Here is an 18,845-nt window from a genome sequence, read left to right on the forward strand (position 1 = left end):
CATTCCATTATCTATTTTACCCTGTTTGTGTGTAAAGGGGAGCTTAAGGGGATTAGAATTTTAAAACAGTACATGCCAATTTACTGTAGCTACAATCGAAATATTGATTCTTGTTGAGCATAGAAACTCTATTTTCTAGGATCTAGATCTTAAAGTTATCTAAATTATGGAACTTTTGTGATGACTCTGGGGATAGTGCAGCTTGATTTCCAGAGCATTACCCCATTAGCATGTAATAGTGGTCAATCTCTGCAGTATAGGGCATTATCACTTAAGAGTTAAAAAAACACTTCTCTAACTCTGAGCAATTGTAGAATTTTTCTGAAGGATGCTGACCAGAAATGTCAACTTTCCTGCTCTTCTGATGCTGTGTTCCTCCAGCTCCACACTTAACTATAAAGGATTTTAGCTACTTCTTTAAAACTGAAATTACAAATCCTAATCTTGAAATTATATTTCAGAAATTTAGTAGCGGAATATTGAGTTATTCTGTGTAAAAGCAAAATACTGCAGAAGTTGCAAATCTGATGTAAAGTCATCCCAAAACTTAAATGTATAGAGAAGAGTCAACACCATGTTAAGTGCATCAAAACGTGTACAGCATCTAAACAGATCTTTTGGTCCAACTCATCTGTGCCAATCAAATATCCAAAATAAATCTAGTCACATTTGCTAGCATTAGGCCCATACCCCTCAACCCTTCCTATTCTTACACCCATCCAGATGCATTTTAAACATTGTAATTGTACTCGCCTCCATCCCTTCCTCTGGCAGCCCATTCCATACCTGCACCACCTTCCGTGAGAAAAAAAGTTGCACTTTAGGTTTTTTTTCTGAATCTTCCCTTCTCACCTTAAACCTATGCCCTCTAGTTTTGGACTCCCCCAACTGGGGTGAAAAAATCTTGTCTATTCACCCTATCCATGTCCCCTCATGATTTTATAAATATCACCACACAGCTTCCAACACCCCAGGAAAATAGCCACAGCCTATACAGCCTCTCCAAAGGGTTCAAACCCTCCAAACTGGCAACATCCTTGTTAGTCTTTTCTGAACCCTTTCAAGCTTAACAACAAGTTTCCTGGGAGATCAGAATTGCACGTGATATTCCAAAAGTGCCCGAACCAATGTCTTGTATGGCCACAACTATGACATTCCCAATTCCTATACTCAATGCACTGACCAATAAAGGCAAGCATACCAAATGCCCTCTTCACTATCCACCTCAAGACTCCATTTTCAAAGAGTTATGAACCTGTACTCCAAGGTCTCTGTTCAGCAAATACTCCCTGGGACATTGCCATTAAGTGTGTAAGTCCTTCTGTGAATTGTCTTTCCAAAATACAGCACCTCAGATTTATCTAAACTGAACTCCATCTGTCACTCCTTTGCACGTTGGCCCATCTGATCACGATCTCGTTGTACTGAGGTCACCTTCTTGGCTCTGACACCTTTACGCAGGAGAAATTTTACTGACCCAGCCAGACCAACTGTACGTTTCCAACATTTTCTGTTTTGTTTAGATAAATAACGAAAGCTTCTAAGCGTGCAGTGAATTACATATTATTTCAAATTTAATCAAGAGATACATTAAGTTACACTGGCTTTATGGAGTACGAGTTTTGTATTCTATTCACTTCTGTTCACGGCAGCTTTTCCACAGCAAAGCAAAATTGCAGGTGGCGAACCGTAAGCTACTGCGTGATTGATCTACTTAATCATATTACCCAGATGCCCAGTGCAGCGTGACGCTGAACGGCAGTCGACGTGTATTGGGGAGTGAAGTACAGAACAATATTGGAGTCTAGGCTCGGAGACGTCTCACGTATGGAAGGAGTAAACCGGTAGTGTAAGTGGTGACGCTGTCTCCCGTACCCAAACATAAGGTTTTTCATACGGCGAGAGGCGTGCGTAATGTTCCAGGGCTTTTGGACCGGTTCGCCGAAGCTTGAGCCAAGCGAGTCCTGGTGTGACGGTTGTAACTGTGGTTGAGGCAAGCTTTGGGCCGTACGACTCTCGGCCTCCATGTCACACTGGAGTTCTTTTCCATTCGGGAATATGAACAGGAACTTCAGGTCAGAATAATCGTTCACTCCTCCGTACTGCCACTCCCCTGCAAACATACTATTTTCTAACCACTCCCCAGGCCCTTGACGGTGTGTTTCCAAGATCGCAGGAACGGCTTTTCCTGATGCGTTTCAAGTTTCCAATGCTGTCACTCGCTTAGGTTCGCACTGGTTAGTCTTGTACTGATTTGCAGCTGCAGCCCCAGCAGGATGTTCGCAGCGGTGGAGCAGGGTTCGGTGCTGTGCAGCGATTCCAATATTCTCTGCATGTCCTGGAAGGGCCGCGTGCCCAAGAGTGAGAAGGAAAAGCCTGTTTGTCGCCGACGGTGCTACGAGGAAGGCTGGTTAGCAATTGGTAATGGCAGAGGGGTGGTCGGCGTGACTTTCACTGCTAGTCACTGCAAGAGGGAGCGCAATGCCCCGCAGAGGATCAACTTTAACCTGCGAGGCCACAACAGCGAGGTGAGACCTTAAAGAAGTGCATTCGCTCATTAGCGACTGCTGTTGGATCTAATCTAAACCGCCATCATGTTGTAGGACCAATGTACAGACTCAGCTGATGAAAGGACGTTGCTGAAAGTTAGACGTTAAGGATTATTTTTAGGTGCCTTTTCAAATGAACGTTCCCTTCACTTGCAGGAAAACAACTTTCAATTTACTTCAGGGTTTATTTATCCCATAACTTCGCTTTTAATTAGAGGACTATGAATTATTGACAAAATTTCAATTTGGTGTTCCCCTCTTCAGTCTCTGGAGGTAAGTGTGAGAAATCCTTTGGAAGAGATAAACGTAAGGTTGATACTCATGTGGACCAGAACTCCAAGGGCACTGTCAACCTTCCCTTAAAAAAATCAAGTCCCGACCAAGCTTAGAACGATTTCAAGTTTACGAGATGGGAATTATTGTCCTGATCGACAAATTTCTCGTTCGGGATATCAAAAGATATTGATAATTGCTGTAGAACATTTGCTGGCTGTGGTTTTCTAAAATGATGTCTTTATTATAAGCCTGATGTAAAATGATGTTTCATTTTACTTTGTCGTGTTGCCTTATGCTAAATTATTAGTGTTCCATATAAAATTAGTCGCTGAAAGTGAACTTAAAGTCCAAATTTAGTCTTGAGTTGATCAGATAGCACCTTAAATGGCAAAAGTTTTTCTTTTAGCCTGTTTGGATTTCGGATCTTCCAACGTACCGTTACACATCACTGTGTATCTATAGGGCAGAAATTAGCCGGGTGGGTTACAAAATAGCTGAAAGTTTTCTGTGGGTACGGTTGACTGTGGTTTGACCAAGTGAATGTGACATTGGATAATAATAGAATTGTGGTTGTGATCAGTGTGATTGCTTGCATTTGTCTGAAAATAAGGCTTTTTTTTGTAGTAATGTCATGCCCTGATTGTGCCTTTCTGAATATTAAGAGATTGATTGATTGATTGACTTTTATGTTAGAAATTTGTCTTCTGGGAATGAATTTAGTTTGCTTGACATTTTATTTTGGTATGTATTGAAGATATGCACAAGGTAATCAATGTTTCCTAGCAGACTGTCTCAGTTTCATGTAAATATTTTTAAAGCATGATGGCATCATTTGAAAGCTTTGATAATTGACAAGTTAGGGAGTACAGTTAACTGTAGAAGTGGGGAGAAACCAGTTAACAATGTAAGATGTTAAGTGGACAGACAAAACTGTAGCAGATGAAGTTAGATTTACTTGTGGCGTATGGGCTTGTTTACTTTAGATTTGGGAAAGAGACAAACTGCTGTTCAAGAGCAAAATGATTGAGATGTCCATGTGCCCAGGTCCAAGCAATGCTCAATAGCTTGAGACTGGTGCAGAGCATAATGTATGCTTCTGGTGTACAGAACTCTATAATCAGACACAATTATTCCTGCATTCCGTTTTGGGCACTGAACCCCAAGGGCTTTGTAGGTATTTTTAATTGACCTTTTCAGGTGTATTCAGGTACGCTTCTGAAGCAGGTGGGACTTGAACTTGGGCTTAGTGGCCCAGACGTAGGATCACTACTATTGTAACACAAGGGTCCATAATATACACTGTATATGATTTTTGGAAGGAGGATGGTGCAGGTTCACCAGAATTATACAATACCTAGTATGTAAGCAGGCCGTTTGGCCCATCAAGCCTACTTGACTCCCTGAAGAGCATCCCATTGAAATCTACCCCACTATTCTATCCCTATAACCCTGCATTTCCCATGGCTAATCCACCTAGCACACAATGGGCATGTAGGCATGGTCAATCCACCTAACCTGGACGTCTTTTGGACTGTGGGAAGACACCAGAGCACCCAGTGGAAACACACAGAGACACCAGGAGAATGTACAAACTTCACATAGACAGCCACCTGGGGGTGTAATTGACCCCAGGACCCTGGCACTGTGAGGCAGCAGTGGTAACCACTGAGACACCGTACCACCTATTGTGTGGTGTTTCAGTGGTTAAGATATATGACCAGGCTGCAGAAGTTTGGTTTCTGTATCCTTGAATTTTTATGGTGGGGTTTGAAGTAATCTGATTGCTATTAAAATAGTAGAGGGATTTGATAGGTTTAAAAGAAGCTATTCCTGCTGCAGGAATTTAAAGCAGGGTTTGTGGTCAATCTTAATCTGCACTACTAGAAGAAGTGGTGGAAGTGGGCGCATTGAAGACATCTAAGAGGCACCTAGATGGGTACGTGAATAGGAACGGAATAGAGGGATGCAGATCAAAAAATGGCAGGTTTTTAGATTAATTAGGGCATGATGGTCGGCACAGGCTTGGAGGGCTAAACAGCCTGTTCTTGTGCTGTACTTTTTCATTTTGTTACACTTCATAAAAAGCTTTTTGAGAGTATGGTCAGGATGCAGTTTTATTTTTGGTAATAGAAATCTGGCTTACACTAAATGAGTCAATAAACATAGAACCCCTATAGTGTAGAAACAGACCCTTTGGCTCCACAAGTCCACACCAAGCCACAGAGCATCCCACCCAGACCCAGACCCAGACTCATGCCCCTATAACGCACCTAATCCACACATCCCTGAACACCGTGGGCAATTTAGCATGGCCAATCCACCTAGCTTGTCTATCTTTGGACTTTGGGAGGAAACCAGAGCGCCTGGAGGAAACCCAGACAGACTCTAGGTGAATGTGCCAACTGCACACAAACGGTCACCCAAGGATGGAATCGAGCCCGGATCCCTGGCACTATGAGGCAGCAATGCTAACCATCGAGCCACTATGCTGCCCCAAGAGCAGAATTTCTATTACTTCTGTTATCTCACTGCATAGATTATTCTCATTTTAATAAATATAATCACAGCAAATTGACTTAAATTTGCAATGGCAGTTCATATGCATACCATAAGTTTTCATTTCTTTTACTAGTTTTTTTCCTGGTACAATTTTAATTTAATGGAATCCCTACAGTGTGGAAACAATCTACAACAATTCTCCAAAGAGCATCCCACCCAGATTCGGCCTGTACCTTATCCCTGAAACCCTGCACTTCCCATGGCTAATCCATTTAACCTACACATCCCTGTACACTATGGGCAAGTTGGTATGGCCGATCCAACTAACCTGCACATCTTAGGTCTGTGGAAGGAAACTCACAGAGACATGGAGAATGTGCAGACTTCACAGAGGCTGTCATCCAAGACTTGAATTGAACCTGGGTCCCAGGCTAACCACTGAACCACCATGCTGTTCAAATAATAGTCCCAGATGCATCTTGTGGAACTTAACAGAAAGTGTCTTTGCATTTTTTTTTAAGATCATGGATTTCTGTATTTATTCATCTTTGTATGATGGAAAACGCCTCTGTCAAACTTTAATTCAGGATGAACAGCCCAAATTGTTGTAGCCTTATCTTGAAAGTCTGGAAAATCTGTATTCCATTTTCTGAAGAGTTCCTAAATGATACTTGGGGCTCATGTCCGTTTGCGATTTGGTATGGTTGTTGGGAAGTGTTCTTCCTGATTTCCATTGACTCTAGTTTTGCTGAACGCCTTGATGATCCAATTTGTCAAATATTGACTTAAAGTCCTAGACAAAAACTTTTACCATACCTCTGAAATCCTGCTGTTTTGTCCAAACAGTGTGGCCCTGGTGGATCCCAAAGTGGATATTGTTCAGGTTATTGTGGGTAAATATTGCTTGATGGCTTTTCATAACCTTTGCAAATCTTAAGTTACAGCCAGAATATTCAAGTGTTGAATGCTTCTCTGCACAGAAGTTATGGACCCTAGAGAAACAGAAGGAGGTCATTTCAGTGCCTTGAAGCCATGCTTTTGTAGCTGTTGGTGGGTAGTTAAAGTCTGCTGCAGAAGCTGCCATCACCAAGAGAAACTCCTAGCCTATGGAATTGCAACTTACACACATTTTATAACACTTGATAATCTCTGGGATGGGTTGCAAACAACTGGCTATCTGCAAGGCAAGCTTTGTCTAGAGGCTGACTGTCCACCTTCCCCACATCCCCTGGAGATACTTGGTCACATGACTCTCAATATTGAATCCAACTGTCTTTTGAATTTGATTTTTAAACACTAGAGGGTTAAAGATTCACCGCTGCTCCACACAACATCTAATCTGTTGACCCCCAAGTCCAATAAATGAAAAATCTTCTGGGTCTGTTAAAAGCAGCTAAAACTTGTATCTATGCTCTATCAAACCAACAAAATAAAAGTTACATTGCAGGAAATATCCTTCAGAATTTGGAAGAGATTTTTAAAGAGAAGGAACTGTCTATAATTCTTCACCTGCTAGCTGGTCAGTATACTCCACAAAGGCATTCAATTTTAGACTTTTGGACTCTACTAGTTTAATACTTGATTTAAAGATATAGCTCAGCCACTTTTTCTTTTGTACTGAAGTTGTTAGTAGTTAAACAACTTCTATGTTTTCTGTTTGTTTTATTTGTATGAGTTCTTGGATTGCCATTCATTTCCCTACTCCACATCCATGACTGTCTGTGAAATAAACCTGACTTGTGGCTTTCGAATTTACCGCAGTGTTGGGGTCCTTGCATAGACGGCATCTACAAATGGAGAGAACACTTTTATTTTGGGGGAGGGAAAAGGACAAAATTAGATCACAGCTTACCTAGAGAGACAAAGAAAGACCCTATGACCATCACATCTGTCAGTCAAAAACAACAATTAACTGTATGAATCCAATTTTCCAGCACTTGGCCCACAGCCTTAATCCTTGACATTGGAACTCACAGCCTGCAAGAGTGGCAGATTCCCACCGCACTCTTGGTGGTGGTGGTGGTGGTGGTGTGTGTGTGTGTGTGTGTGTGTGTGTGTGTGTGTCGACGGGTTGTTCCTGCGCTCGTCTGTACCCTTTCCGCCCCTTACCGTTAACACAGGGGTTGGACGTGTACATTTAATGGTAGGGTCTTGGGGTACTCTTGTAGACAAGAGGGCCCTCGGGGTTCAGGTGTATAATTCTTTGACGTTTGCTTCACATGGACAAGGGCTTTAAAGAAAAATGGTGTTTTTAGCACTTACCTTCGTTGTTCAGTCCTTTTGGTCTAGGAGTTGGTGCATCATATTGAGGCCTCTTCTGGAGTATTGTGCCCAGCTGTGGCTGCCCTCTTATAGTAAGGGTTTTATTAAGATGGAGAGGGTTCAGAACATACTTACCAGGATGTTGCTGGGTATGGAAGGCTTGTTGTCCCTGCCTATTTAGCCTCTTTTTAGATTTTTCACTGGCATGTAGGAGGTTGAGAGGTGACCTTATAGAGGTTTATAAAATCGTGAGTGGTGTAGATAAGGTTAATGGAAGGTGTCTTTTCCCCAGGATGGAGAATTTCAAGACTAGGGGGCATATTCTTAAATTTTTAAAGAGATTTAAAAATGACATGAAGGACAAATTTTAGTACTCAGAGAGTAGTTTGTGTGTGGAATGGACTTGTTAAGGAAGTGTTGGATGGGGCACAGTTAATGTTTAAAAGACATTTTGCTAAGATTTGGAGGAATACGGGCCAGGAGTGGGCAATTGGGACCAGTTTAGTTTGGAACAATACTAACTTTGTTAACTTTTCAAAGTACTTAGAGAAATTTTACTATTGGTTTATTTCAAACTACTCTTCTCTTGTACTGTGCTTTTCTGTCCTTTATGAATAGAACATAGAACAGTACAGCACAGTACAGGCCCTTTGGCCCACAATGTTGTGCCAACCTATTATCCTACTAAGATCAAATTACTCTGCGTACCCTATGTTTTAGTATCCTCCTTGTGCCTATTCAAGAGTCGTTTAGAAGTCTCTAAAATATCTGACTCTACTACCACTACCGGCAGTGCATTCCACACATACATCAATCTCTGTACCTACCTTTGACATCTCCCTGATAAATTCCTCTAATCACCTTAAAATTATGCCCCCTGATAATAGTCATTTCCACACTGGGAAAAAGTCTCTGGCTATCCACTCTATCTATGTTTCTCATCAACTTGTACATCTCTATCAAGTCACCTTTCATCCTTCATAGCTCCAATGAACAAAGCCCTCGCTCCCTGAACGTTTCCTCATAAGACCTCCCCTCCAGGCCAGGCAGCATCCTGATAAATCTTGTCTGCGCCAACTCTAAAGCTTCAACATCCTTCCTACAATGAGGTGACCAGAACTGAAAACAATATTCCACGTATGCGTTAACCAGGGCCTAACAGACCTGCAGCGTATCCTCGCAGCTCTTAAACTCAATTCCCCTGCCAATGAAAGCCAACACACCATGTGCCTTCTTTACAACCCTATCAACTTGGGTTGCAACTTTGAGGACGTGGACACCAAGATCCCCCTGTTCCTCCACACTGCCAAGAATTCTGCCATTAATTCCGTATTCTGCATTCAAATTCGACCTTCCAAAATGAATCACTTTGCACTTTCCTAGGTTGAGTTCCATCTGCCATTTCTTTACCCAGCTCTGCATCCTGCCAATGTTCCATTGCAACCGACAACAGCCCTCTACGTTGTCCACAACTCCTCCAAACTTCGTGTCATCAACAAACTTAGTAACCCACCCATTTCCTCATTCAAGTCATTTAGAAAGATCACAGTTAGCAGAGGTCCCAGAACAGATCCCTGTGGAACACCACTGGTCACCGAGCCCCAGGCTGAAGACTTGCCATCTCCTGTTGACTGCATGATTGATGTTGTGGTTAGGCATTGATGCTTGATTACTCTCGGTCAAGTTGGCATAAGTTGGGGGGGGGGGCGGGTGGTGAGGGGGGAGTGTTGGATATTCTAAAAGGCATTAGGGTGAACAAGTCCCCAGGTCTGAATGGGTTCGATCCCAGGTTTCGAGGGAAATGAGAGAGGAAATAGCTGGGGCCGTAACAGAGCTTTGCAGCGCCCTTGAGCATGGGTAAGATACTGGAGAATTGCTAATATTGTCCCCTTGTTTCAGAAGGGTAGCGAGTATAATCCAGGTAATTATAAACCAGTGAGCCTGACGTCAGTGGTGGGGAAGCTGCTGGAAAAGATACTGAGGGATAGGATCTATTTACATTTGGAAGAAAATGGTCTTATTAGTAATAGGCAGCATGGTTTTATGCAGGGAAGGTCATGTCTTAACAGCTTGATAGAATTTTTCAAGGAAGTCACAAATAGATGAGAGATGAGGGAAGGGCTTTAGAATTCATATCCCTGGACTTCAGTAAGGCATTTAATAAGGTTCCCATGGTAGGCTGATGGAGAAAGTGAAGTCACATGGGGTCCAGGGTGTACTAGCTAGATGGATAGAGAACTGGCTGGGCAATAGGAAACAGAGTTGTAGTGGAAGGGAGTTTCTCAAAATGGAAAACTGTGCCCAGTGGTGTTCCACATGGATTCGTATTGTGACCACTGTTATTTGTATTATACTTGAATGATCTGGAAGAAGTTACAGACCGTCTGATAAGCAAGTTTGCAGATGACACTAAGGTTGGTGGAGTAGCAGAATATAGATAGATTGGAGAGTTGGGTGGAGAAATGGCAGATGGAGTTCAGTCCAGGCAAATGCGAGGTGATGCATTTTGGAAGATCCAATTCATGAGCGAACTATACAATAAATGGAAAAGCCCTGGAGAAGATTGCACAGAGAAATCTGGATGTTCAGGTCCATTGTACTCTGAAGGTGACAACGCAGGTGGATAGAGTGGTCAAGAAGGCATACGGCATGCTTTCATTCATTGGAGTGGGTATTGAGTGTACAAGAGTTAGCAGGTTATGTTATGGTTGTATAGAATTTTGGTTCAACCATATTTGGAATACTACATACAGTTTTGGCCACATCATTACCAAAGGATGTGGATGCTTTAGAGAGACACCAGTGGAGGTTCACCAGGATATTGCCTGGTATGTAGGTTGCTAGCTATGAAGAGAGGTTGAGTAGATTAGGATTATTTACATCAGAAAGACAGAAGTTGAGGGGGGACCTGATGGAGGTCTACAAAATCATGAGAGGTATAGACAGGGTGGATAGCAAGAAGGTTTTTCCCAGAGTGCTCAATTACCACGGGTCACGATTTCAAGGTGAGAGGGGACAAATTTAAGGGAGATATGCGTGGAAGGTTCTTTACGCAGAGGGTGGTGGGTGGCTGGAACATATTGCCAGCGGAGGTGGTGGAGGTGGGCACGATAGTGTCATTTAAGATGTATCTAGACAGATACATGAATGGGCAGGGAGCAGAGGGATACAGATCCTTGGAAAATAGGCGACAGGTTGAGATAGAGGATCTGGATCGGCGCAGGCTTCGAAGGCCGAAGAACCTGTTCCTGTGCTGTAATTTTCTTTGTTCTCTAACGCTCTTCAAGAGACTCAACAACACTCCCTCTTGGTCTCAATGTGCCCTTGCATATTAGCATGCTCCACAGTAATCTTGCTATCCTCCGTATTTTTATCCTGGGTGAATACTGATGCAAGGTACTCATTTAGAATCTTGCCTACATCCTCTGCCTCCAAGCGCAAGTTCCCTCCTTTATCCTTGAGTGATCCTACCTTCTCCCCAGTTATCCTCTTGTTTTTAATGTATCAATAGAATGACTTGACATTCTCTTTATGTCTGCTTGCCAAGGACATTTCTGGCTCCTTCCTGCTCTCCTAACTCCCTGCTCAAATTCTTTCCTGCTTTCTTTATATTCATCATGGGGGCCCTGTACAATTTTAGCTTCCTAAACCTTAAACATGCTGCTTTTTTTTTCTCTTTTTGACTACATATACAAACTCCCTTGTCATCCTATGCCATCTTTGACCTTCCTCCTTACTGGAACATGCTAGACCTGAACTCTAATCAGCTGGTCTTTAAAACAATTCCCACATATCAAATGTGGATTTGGTCGAGAACAGCTCTTCCCAATTAACACTCCATCACTCCTGTGTAATACCGACATAATTTGCCCTTCCTCAATTTAGTAACTTACCACAATGTCATGATTTATCCTTATTCACTATTTTCAAAATGCTCTTCCAATGAAAGGTCAGTCACCTGGCCAGGCTCATTAGCCAATACAAGGCCCAGCATGACCCCCTCCCATAGTTGGACTTTTCACATACTGGGAGAGAATTTCCTAGGCACGTCCAAGGGAGTTTCTTGAAACGGTTCAGAAACATAAGAAAGGAATGAGGTCAGACTGTGTGGGGTTTGAAAGAATTAAACAGAGCAACAAAGCAAGAACAATCTTGGAGCTCGAGATAATGGGAACTGCAGATGCTGGAGAATCCAAGATAATAAAATGTGAGGCTGGATGAACACAGCAGGCCAAGCAGCATCTCAGGAGCATCTTAGAGCTATTCTGCTGAAGGAGTTTAAAACCTTTCACTTCCAGAAGTGATAAAACCTCCATGTTGAGAAACAGGAAGTTAAAACAGTGAGAAGAACAACAGAGATGTCAGGTGAATATGCATTAGTGCATTAATTGAAATCGCGCTTCTGACAGCAATTTCACTCTGTGAAGGATAGAAACGAGGAAAGACTGATATCCTTTAATGAAAAACAAAAAGTAGGTCACACTGGGAAAAATTTGACACGTGCAAAAAAAAGCCCCAGAGGGTGGAAAAGAGGTGGAAGACCTCCAGGTGGGACAGAAAATCATAGTGCTTGTGGTCTAAAAAAGGCTCTGGGAAAAGAATGTGGTAAAAGAAGCCAAACCAGTGGGATTAGTTGAGGTTGTGAAGGAAATCTCGAGAGAAGCTGAGGAGCTACAGGAGAGTACACAACCTAGTTATGGGCTGGAAAATAATGTAGTGCTTGATCTTTTCAAAGACTTCACCTGTGTGGGTAAGGATAACTCAGGTAGAACGGGGAAGCAGGTAAAGGAAATAACATATTAAGACATGGGAGTTGGTCAATCTTTACTAGTGAGAGATGAAAATATTTGCACTCCTGGAATATTGTCCAAGTGTGTGATAATCTGTGGAATAAATAGAGAGAGAATTAGTGTTCCCTTGTGTGAGATAAGGCTAGAAAAGCCAATCAAGGCTTGGGAAATGGTAGCAGTAGTGATTGAAAATTCAGGAATGCAGTTTGTTGTCGGAAATGATTATAGCTGGATCACACAGGTGGGAATGATGCCCATTGTAATGGAGAAGCTGAAAGAAAACTCAGAACTGAGGAGTTAAAAGAAAAATATCCTGGAATTTTTCTGGACTGTGTGGTGACAAGATCCCACAGCCATAAGGTAAAACAGGATGGGAAAACAAAACAGAGATGAAGGAGTTGAGGTCCAGTTGGCTGGATGAAACTGTCTGATGGAATGGTAAAGGAAAAACCTAATCAGGTAGGGGTGCTTTCTTCTGAAAGATTAAATGTCTTATAAAGCGGAGGTTGATCTCCCTCTGATAACTAAAACTGAAACATCTCGAAAGGGGCACCTTGTCCTATAATCTGTTAAAAAGTATATCAGAAAGGATGTAATTTTTTTTTCAGTAACTTCTAGTGGTTAAGTAAAATAAACCTCTGAAACTCACTTTACAGTCAACAAGTAACTATTTATTTATCTAACTCTAACAGTGAACAAATTAACTAAATTATGAACAAACTGAACAAACCCCTTTGAACTACTAATTCTTCCTGAATAAAACAAGATTGTAACAGTATGCTATTCCAATAAATACAAGTCCCACTTTTTAAAACAAAAATAATAGGAATAGAATTTAGTCTCTTGAAATTACAACCAGGCTACATGTCTTCTGGAATGTTCTGTGCTTTTTCTGGTGAACGTTCTGTCAGGAATGTCTTCTCTGTCAAATTCTTCTGTCAGGAATAGTACTTAGTTGTGCTTTAGGTACCCTTTGATTTAGATGGTGCTTTCTGTAAAACTTAGAAGACTTTGAGAGCTAGCGATTGTCTTGAGAGCTGTTGACTCTTGCAGATGGCTGTCCACTCTCCTGTCTTTGCCTAATTGCCCCTTCTTTTGTACCCTTGGTGACATATCAATATTTCTTATAATAGGACTGGTGCTATGTCATCAAAAACATCAGATTTAAATTTAGAGACAACACAGTGTGGAGGCGGAGGAACAGCAGGACACGCAGCATTCGAGGAACTGGAAAGCTGACATTTTGGGTCGGGACCCTTCTTCAGAAATGGGGGAGGGGGAAAGGAGCTCTGAAATAAATAGAGAGGAGGGGTGGGTCTGGGGAAAGTAGGTGGGATGGTGATAGGTGAGCACAGGTAGTCAGTAATGGGGATTTGTCAGTGAGGTGGGAGGACGGGATAGGCGGGAGAGAAGATGGATATGCCAGGGAGGTGGGCTTGAGAGGGAGGGTTGGTCATGGCATGAGGCCGGGGATGGGGAGATTTTGAAGCTAGTAAAGTCCACATTGAGACTACTAGATTGTAGGCTGCCAAGGTGGAATGTGAGATGCTGTTCCTCCAGTTTCCAGGTGGCATCATTGTGACACTGGAGGAGGCCCAGGATGGACATGTCATCCAGAGAATGGGAGGGGGAGTTGAAATGGTTCGCGACCGGAAGATGATGATGTTTGTCATTAACCGAGCGCAGGTGCTGTACAAAGTAGTCTCTGGGCCTCCGCTTGGTCTTACCGATGTCGAGGAGGCCACATCGGGAGCAGCGGATACAAAATAGACCACATTCCCTGGATGATGTGTCACAACAACGCTGCTGGGAAACTGTAGGAGCAACGCGTCATATTCTGCCTTGGAAGCCTACAACTCAACATGGACTTTACTAGCTTCAAAATCTCTCCACCTCTGGCCTCATCCCGTGACTAACCCTCCTCCTCATCCCCACCTCCTTGAATTGTCTGTCTTCTCTCCTGTCTATGTGTTCCTCCCACCTCACTGACCAATTCCCACCATTACCTATCTGCACTCACCTACCATCGTCCAACCTACCTATCCCAGCCCCACCCCTCCTATTTATTTCAGAGCTACCTTCCCCCTCCCCCATTTCTGAAGACCGGTCCTGACCCAAAACGTCAGCTTTTCTGCTCCTCTGATGCGGCCTGGCCTGCTGTGTTCCTCCAGCTCCACACTGTTATCTCTGACTCCAACATCGGTAGTTCTTATTATCTCTATCTCTAAGATTGAAATTTAATTTCTTTTGGTATCTGCGTCTCTGGTTCAAATTAATTGGCTAAATCAAAACGGTTGTCTTAATAACAAAATTGCTAGTCAGCCTACTGACAATACAGCTTTTTGATACAAATGTTTTGATTCAGATGCTCTGTGCATCTGCACACCCACAACCTGCGGTCCATAGTCATCCTTTTTGAATCACTAAGCATAGAAAAAGCACACTATATTTTAATGGGACCACACATTGCTTTCTCCCCTAGCATTTTGCAAACAAATTCTAATGACCTGACTTCTAATCCACTTAAACTGTAACCAACTTCGCAACATTCATAGTCCCACGTCGTCTGATTCAGGTTCTAAATCCTCTGCCTTACCTATAGTACTCCTTGCATTGAAATAAACACACTTCAGCCCATTCAACCCATCGTGTTCATTTAGCAGTCTCTGTCTGTCCTCCCTTTCAAGCTTCCTGGTCCGAACTTCTGCTTTCTTCTCATCACTTCACTTGTTGACCGACTGCGCTGGTTCTCAGCTAGTATTTATTTTTTGCTCTTTTTATATTCTGTAAAGTATTCTGACTTGCATCATATGTTTTTATTTCAATTTGATAATGTCTTTACCTCTTTAAGCTGGTCACTGCGGGTCCTCCCCCACAAATTCTTTCTAATTGGAATGTATCTGTTCTGTCTGTTGTAAGATATGGCTCTGCTCCTTCACCTGAATGACATAACCTTACCCTAATTTGTCAGTTCATTTCAACATATTTTTGTGCCCTCAATTGTCCTTCTTTAAGTTAAAATGCTAGTTGAGGGTCTGCTCCTTTGTCCCTTTAAAATTATATTATATTGTGACTGCTATTTCCTCAGAGTAACTTCACTGTTAATAAATGCTGTCTTGTTGTATAGTACCAAATCTAGTATAGCCTGTGGCCTGCCTGGTTCCAGAATTTGCTGTTCTGTAGTGAATGGACAGCCACAAGGATCAATGCTGGGGCTGCAGTTATTTATGCTACATGCTAATCATGCACTTCTAACCTAATCTAATATCTCGGTTGGTAGAATGATCAGGAGATCTAAGAACTCTTAACCTGGAAGTGTAAGGCATTTTTGCATGTCAAATGACCACTCTCAGAACAGAAAAGGCAGGCTTACAGGCAGCTGCAGGTAGAGATCCAAAAAACAAACTGTGATATAAAGCCCAGTTCGTCCCCTCTTTCCCCCCCCCCCCCCCCCCCAACAACTGCATCACACAACCAGCCCAGCCTGTCTCTGCCTCCCTAACCTGTTCTTCCTCTCACCCATCCCTTCCTCCCACCCCAAGTCGCACCTCCATTTCCTACCTACTAACCTCATCCCACCTCCTTGACCTGTCCGTCTTCCCTGGACTGACCTATCCTCTCCCTACCTCCCCACCTATACTCTCCTCTCCACCAATCTTCTTTTCTCTCCATCTTCGGTCCGCCTCCCCCTCTCTCCCTATTTATTCCAGAACCCTCACCTCATCCCCCTCTCCGATGAAGGGTCTAGGCCCAAAACGTCAGCTTTTGTGCTCCTGAGATGCTGCTTGGCCTGCTCTGTTCATCCAGCTCCACACTTTGTTACCTTTCCTTTTCATGGGGCACTGGTATCAGTTCTGGGACAGGAGGGATCAATACTGCTGGGATGGACTCTACCAGAACAGGGCTGGGCCAGTATTCTGGTGAAAACGGTAAATAATGTGGTTAATAGGACTTTAAACTAGTAAGTAGGGGGAAAGGGAGAAGTGAGTGGACAGGGAGAATAACAATTAATGTAAGGCAAAGCAGCAGGTTAGCAGGTGACGAGGAAGCTTCAACTCCATTGAAAATTAGGAAAAAATGTTAAAGGGAAGGAGAACTCGAGCTGTTAGTAATGGAGGTAATAGGACCCAAAAAGAAGGCGCAAATACCTCATCTACAAAATACCTTGCAAGAACTGTGACAAACACTACATTGGACAAACTGGCAGGAAGTTAGCCACCAGGATACATGAACATCAACTAGCCACAAAACGACATGACCCACTATCACTCGTATCCTTACATACAGATAAGGAAGGACACCACTTTGATTGGGACAACACATCCATCCTAGGACAAGCCAAACAGAGACATGCACGAGAATTCCTAGAAGCATGGCATTCCAACCGGAACTCCATCAACAAACACATTGATTTGGAGCCAATCTACCATCCCCTGAGGAAAAAGAACAGGAAATGACATCACCAACCCAAGGAAACCTAACCAGATAAATAGAAAGCAGGACATAACACCAGCGCTTCATCGGAGGCTCACTGATGATGTTACCTAGAATGGTGACGAAACGTCTGAAAACTAACCTTCCAGCTCAGCGAGCAAACTCGCATCCAGAAGGTGCAAAAACTGGCATAAGGGCACTTTATTCAAATGCTTGGAGCATTCGAAACAAAGTGGATGTGTTGACAGTGCTTATCATGGCAAATGGGTATGATTTAGTGGCCGTTACAGTACGGTCATGACTGGGAGTTAAATATCCAGGGGTATCAAACTGTTTGGAAGGACAGATAGGAAGGTGAGGGAGGTGGTGTTGCTCTGATTTTTAAGGATGATATCAGGGCAGTAGTGAGAGATGATATAGATTCTACTAAACAAAATGTTGAATCCATTTGGGTGGAAATTAGGAATGACAGGGAGGAAAAAGTCACTGATAGGTGTGGCCTATAGGCCACCAAATAATGACATTGTGGTGGGACGGGCAATAAACATAGAAATAGCTAATGCATGTAAAAATGGTACACCAATTATCATGGGGGAGTTTAGTCTACACATCGAAAGGCTGCCATGACCGAACTGGCTTGGCCATGAGCAAGGATTCATAGAATGCACCTACGATAATTTCCTTGAACAATATGTAATGGAACCTATGAGGGAGCAAGCTATCCTAGATCTAGTCCTGTGAAATGAGTCAGGAATAATTAATGATCTCACAGTTGGGGATCCTCTCAGAAGGAGCGATCAGAGTATGGTTGAATTTAAAGTACAGATGGAACATGGGAAGGTTAAGCCCAGTACCTATGTTCTGTGCTTAAACAAAGGAGACAATATGAAGGAATGAGGGAGGAGTTAACTAAGGTAGAATGGGAGCAAAAACTTTATGGTGAGTCAATTGAGGAACAGTAGAGGACTTTCAAAACGATTTTTCACAGTGCTGAGCAGAAGTATATTCCTGTGATAAGGAAGAACTGTAGGAAAAGAGAGAGCCAGCCATGGATGTCTAAGGAAATAAAAAAAGAAAGTATCAGTTTGGAAAAAAAACACATACAAAAAAGCAGAGAGTAATGGGAAACTAGTAGACTGGGAAATCTTTAAAGGCCAACAGAAAGCCACAAAAAACATTACAAAGAAAAGTAAGATAGATTATGAGAGTAAACTAGCTCAGAATATAAAAACAGGCAGCAAAACTTTCTATAAACATGGAAATTGTAAGAGTGGCAAAGGTAAACATTGGTCCTTTAGAGGATGAGACGGCCAATTTAATAACTGGGAATGAGGAAATAGCCAAGACATTAAACATTTATTTCCTGTCAGTCTTCACAGTGGAAGACGCAAACAACCTGCTGAAAACTAATGGCAAGAAGGTTATAGCAGGTGAGGACCTGGAAGCCATCATTATCACTAAGGAGGCAGTGCTGGCCAAGCTAATGGTGCTGAAGGTAGACAAACCTCCTGGCCCTGATGAAATTCATCCCAGGGTACAAAAAGAGGTGATGGGGGAAATAGCAAATGCACTAGTAATTATGTACCAAAATTCACTGGACTCCTGGGGTGGTTCTCGCAGATTGGAAAACAGCCAGTGTGACGCCACTGTTGAAAAAAGGAAGTAGACAGAAAGCAGGTAGCTATAGTCCAGAGATAATGGGAACTGCAGATGCTGGAGATTCCAAGATAATAAAATGTGAGGCTGGACGAACACAGCAGGCCAAGCAGCATCTCAGGAGCACTTAGTCCAGTTAGCTTAACTTCGGTAGAGAGGAAAACACTTGAATCTATCATTAAGGAAGAAATAGCAAGACATTCGGGCATAAATTGCCCCATTGGGAACATCCAGCATGGGTTCATGAAGGGTAGGTCCGTTTAACTAATTTGGGGGAATTCTTTGAGGACATTTACTGCGTAGTGGACAATGGGGAACCTGCGGATACGGTGTGTCCGGATTTCTAGAAGGCATTTGACAAGGTGCCACGCCGAAAGCT

The 18,845-nt window shown here is 42.8% G+C and overlaps 1 protein-coding gene across 1 annotated transcript in view; it reads left to right on the plus strand.

The window, feature by feature from the left end:
* Positions 1-1,700: 1,700 nt before the first annotated feature.
* Positions 1,701-18,845, plus strand: part of tulp4a (TUB like protein 4a) — a 599,754-nt gene continuing 582,609 nt past the window's right edge. The window contains exon 1 of the mRNA XM_048535765.2: positions 1,701-2,528. Within this exon, the coding sequence (XP_048391722.1) occupies positions 2,277-2,528 (252 nt within the window). The 5' untranslated portion in view covers positions 1,701-2,276. The remainder of the gene's footprint in view (positions 2,529-18,845) is intronic.

Source organism: Stegostoma tigrinum, chromosome 9 (assembly GCF_030684315.1).
Source record: "Stegostoma tigrinum isolate sSteTig4 chromosome 9, sSteTig4.hap1, whole genome shotgun sequence".
Classification (NCBI taxonomy): Eukaryota; Metazoa; Chordata; class Chondrichthyes; order Orectolobiformes; family Stegostomatidae; genus Stegostoma; species Stegostoma tigrinum.